The sequence below is a fragment of the Oryzias melastigma genome, linkage group LG13, assembly GCF_002922805.2.
Source record: "Oryzias melastigma strain HK-1 linkage group LG13, ASM292280v2, whole genome shotgun sequence".
Lineage (NCBI taxonomy): Eukaryota > Metazoa > Chordata > Actinopteri > Beloniformes > Adrianichthyidae > Oryzias > Oryzias melastigma.
Window position 1 is genome coordinate 16,605,856 of NC_050524.1, and position 4,449 is coordinate 16,610,304.

Below are 4,449 nucleotides of genomic sequence, written 5' to 3' on the forward strand. Positions count from 1 at the left end.
ACTCCTCCTCCACTTCCTCGGCTCGCCGCTCTGCTGTTGTCACCCTGATAATCATAACACGCATTTTTTATTAATTCATAGATAATAAGCTCCCAGTTCTTGCTTTGTAGTTGGAAATTATTATTGTGACTGCCAGCAGTGTGGCGACAGCCTTAGTTAACCTCTGTCTGGTTTTGATGTAAAAGCATGGACATGCAAACTGTGTTTCTGTCTAACAGGTTATCAGTTGAAAAAATAATATTTTTTTGTTTTGGTGAACCTAAACTCTTTGATATTGACAAGATCTGTTTGTCTTATTTCAGGTAATATTAATCTTTTGGTCATAGCAGTCACTAAAATTATACCATCTTATCTCAATATGGGTTTTTTTTAAATTAAAGGCAAGAAAAACCTTCAGATAAATAAAAGATCTCCCTTTTTACATTACATTTGAGACATTTTAACCTCATGTACAACACTATAATTTAAACAAATCAATTAAAAGAATGTTTTTGTGGTAACTTAAATCAAGTTATTTCTGTTTTTTAGCGTTGTTGTCAACAATGTTTAAAAAATGAACCAAAAATACAAAATAAGCAGAGTGTGGTCCTTGTATATGTGTGTATATGCTCAAAAGGCTTTTACTTCTTGGACTTTTGTAAGTTAGCAATTTACTGTGAACATTTTTTTTTCTTGTCTTTCAGGGACACTGGGATCCTTATGGTTGGATTAGAACATCTGGTAAGTTCTACTACACACAAACACATTTTATTATCTGCATTCCTAATGAAAGCTGTGCATTTGGGTGTGAATACCTGCAGCTTTCAGCCAAAGAGAAACAGTCAGAGAAAATAGGGCAGATTAAGGATAGTGTGGCCCCACCTTGAGCTTTAGCTCATCCTTTACATTACCATGTATTTATCCTTAACTCTACCTGTAACACACACACCCTCGTTTTTACTGATACATCTGAGTGTCGGTGTGTTTCTTGTCTTCGGCACGCATGTGTGTCTAAATCTGTTTCTACATTCTTATATGAAAGAAAGGGAATTTGTTTTAAACTCAGACTTGGACCCCTAGTGTGTCTTTTCCTCTATCACTCTCTGTCAGCATGGACTTTAGCTCATTCTTGTCCTATCCCTAAAGCCAGGACCTGCAGGAAAAGCTCTCCTGGGACGGTTCTGAAAATTTAATGATCAGCGTTTCCTTGGTCTCTCGCGCTACTTTCTTTAATATGGGGTCAAGGTGCCATGCAACAAAGTGAAAAGGTTTTCTCACCTCTTTTTGGGTGGGAAAAAAACCTAGGTTTGATGTGCACCATATTCCATGGGATAAATTATAGACAGGGGTCAGTGAGGGTCCTGGATCTCTATGGATGTCATAAGCCCTCCATCCCTTGCCTCCGTGCATACTAAACTGCAGATACCACCACCCTACGAAAATGACCCCCTTCCTGATACACATAACGCAAATGACCCTGAATATAATGACTGATCCCAAAATTCAGTTCACTGGAGCTCTTTGCTTTTGCCGATCTCATGAAGTGAAAATATTTCAACACATTGAAGCACATTGTCAGAATTGATCCTCAAAGTGTTTAATATACTTCATTTGAGTTAGAACAACTCAAGTAGCTTCTCTTAGGAGTCTATTTTGCCTTATAAAGTGGATATACAAGTCTTCATCGGGGAGACGTATTTAAGAGTTCATTGGTTCATTATTGTTTTATTACTTCACTCAGCCCTACAGAGAAAATATGTCTTCACATTTAAGTTGGCTACAGAAATATAAAAAATATACACACATAAATGGCAATTCCTTACATTTTTCTTTACATAATGGAACTATTATGCTTTTCAAACTCAACTGTCGGTTTTCTAGTAGCCACCTAATGATGTGGCAAAAAAAGACAGGCATTAAATATATTAATATTTCTAATATGAAAACAGTGATGGCCTACTCTGCATTTTGAGCTGTTTGAAGGTAGGTCTATGGGTTTGATTGATGCACTCCTAGAAATATTGTTTGAATTATTCAAGAGTCGGTTAGTGCATAAACAGCATTAATCAATATGTTTATGGGCAGGTAAACATTATGAGAGCCTGTATGTCATGCTGAAATGAGTCCACCTCTTATGGCTGTTCAGGAAAGCTATTTTAAATTAGACCAAAGTGACTCTGGATCACTACACACTTAAGACGGATATCTACAAGTGCTCTGTTTTATATGCATTCTGGTGCATGTATAAGCAAAAAACCACAAATAATGATGTGTCTACAGTGTACTTGTTTTCTTAAGGGCATAATACATAGAACATTTTATTTTATGTATATAACAATAATGAATAAAAAAAAAATCCTACCAGTCTCCCTAAAGAGGACAGTAACAAGTCAGATAATTAGCGAGACTTTCAAGAAACCAAATTCATGTTCCTGTTCGGGTTAATGCATGATCCCAAATGAAAAAATGGGCAAACTGTGGGTTTTCCATTCAATTGTTTATTGTATTCAGAATAAAAAGACAATGTGTTCAAAGTCTAGCATAATCTTATGTTTATGTGAAAGAAATCTAGTTGAGTTCCATGGAGAAACATTCTGATTTCCTTTTCATATTTCACCAAGGTGTTTAACATTTTAAAGTTCATTTTTCACAAAGAAAATAAATCTACTAAAACATTTCTCCCATTTTAGAGTAATTATTAGACCCCGCTTTGTCTAAATTCAGAAATGAAATGACTTGAAATTTAAGCATTACTTACTTAGAGACGCATACACAAACAAGCATGTGTATTTGCCTGCTCAGTTTTTGTACACATCTTTCAGGGAATTTGAATCTTTGAATACCGAGTGTTTAAATTTATGGCTGTGTTTATGGGGAGATTGCACCACAGTAAGCAGCTGCCTAGGGAGTGCAAGTCTCTGATTAGGATTCGGGACAGAGAGCTGTAAATAATGGAGCTCATCTCCCTCTGAGTCGGAGTTGCAGGATGTTGGAAATGCCGTTTCTCTCTCAGTACCTCACTCTGTAGATTTCTAAACAGGCGTTTATGACTCTCGGTTGATCTACTGCTGTTAAGATTGGTGCATCAAGCATGTTGACGCTTTGCCATGGTGTTACTGGCTAAAACCACATTATCCTGTCAGCCAATTGCCTTGAACCTTGCCAGCATCAAAGAGTGATTTCCCTTTTCATTCCATTCTTTTAAAAAAGTCATCATACTTGGTATAATTTAAATTCATTGTAAGTTTTCCTATACAAGAGGTAGGTCAAAGAAGTTTTATTTTTTGTAAAAATGTAAAATAGTACTTTCCTTTGCTGGTACATTATTAGTTGAATAGCTAGCAAAGTCACTAGGAAAGCAGTTAAGATCTGTTTGGTGTGACATTTGTTGTTCTTTGTGTTTTATTTTTCAATTTCAGCATGTTTACAAAAGATGTTCAGTGGCAATCTGGAGGGAAAGACTGAAGTTAATTACTCCCAGTGCTCTGATTTATTTTTGTTTTTTTACACGCATGCAAAAACATACACCAAATACTGTCAGTTGTGTACAGTTGTGGTACAGTTGTAGTAACAAGTGTCCTACAGCAGTTCAATACAGAACTTTCTGGAGCAAAAAATAAAAAAAAATACAGCTCAATCAATACATGAGGAATCAACTTCATCCCAATTGTTGGCTCAATCAGCATCTATACTCATAGTTCTACCAGACACGCATGGTGCACAATAATGGAAAATGAAACAATAGAACGATAAAGGAACTGGGGACAGAGGAGTTTTGTCATTAGTCCAGGGAGTAGACAGGTACATAGGCCATGGGGGACAGTTTACAGATCAGTCTTGAGATGAGGTTAAGTTCAGTTCGTGATTCCCGGCGAGGTCAAATTGCAGATCTGGTGTCATTGTGGAAATGACATGAGCTCTAAATCAGATATTGCATTGTGAGTTTTAGCTAAAGAGGCAATTTTAGTGTATAAAAATATGCATCCTGTTGAAACAAATAGCTTAAGAAGTATAGAAAATTGACCAGAACGCAATACTTGGACATAACTGAGCAAATAGTTTATTTTAGCTTCGTAACATCAGTCTGCTATTTCCAATATGTCACCAGACTGCTCCTCACACATGTTACTTCAGGGATGGCTGATGTCTGAGTGTCCCACAGTGAGTTGAAGAGTTTACTCAGGCGAATAGCCTGCTTGGCCCACTGACAGACAGAGACTAACAGCTGTAGCTGTCGCAGCACATGCACACATCAACGGGGCAACTGGGCGTCACTTAGCATGGTCATTATGTGAGTTCATGACAACTTCATGTAGACGTGTCCAGACACATTTTTACCAGTCTGCTGCTGGATTCTTTTGCTGTGTTTTGCTCTTTTTTTGTTCTTTTTTTGCATTTCTTTGCCTTCAGACAAAACAAAAAAAATCCCAAAAGTTTGAAAATAGAAAACTTCTCAGATGGAGAACTCTA

General features: G+C 36.9%; 1 protein-coding gene across 2 annotated transcripts in view; it reads left to right on the top strand.

The window, feature by feature from the left end:
• The window catches only part of rsrc1 (arginine/serine-rich coiled-coil 1), a 124,060-nt gene that overhangs the window by 45,256 nt on the left and 74,355 nt on the right, over window positions 1–4,449 (top strand). For both annotated transcript variants that reach the window (XM_024277214.2, XM_024277215.2), the window contains exon 5: window positions 684–720. In XM_024277214.2, the coding sequence (XP_024132982.1) occupies window positions 684–720 (37 nt within the window). The remainder of the gene's footprint in view (window positions 1–683; window positions 721–4,449) is intronic.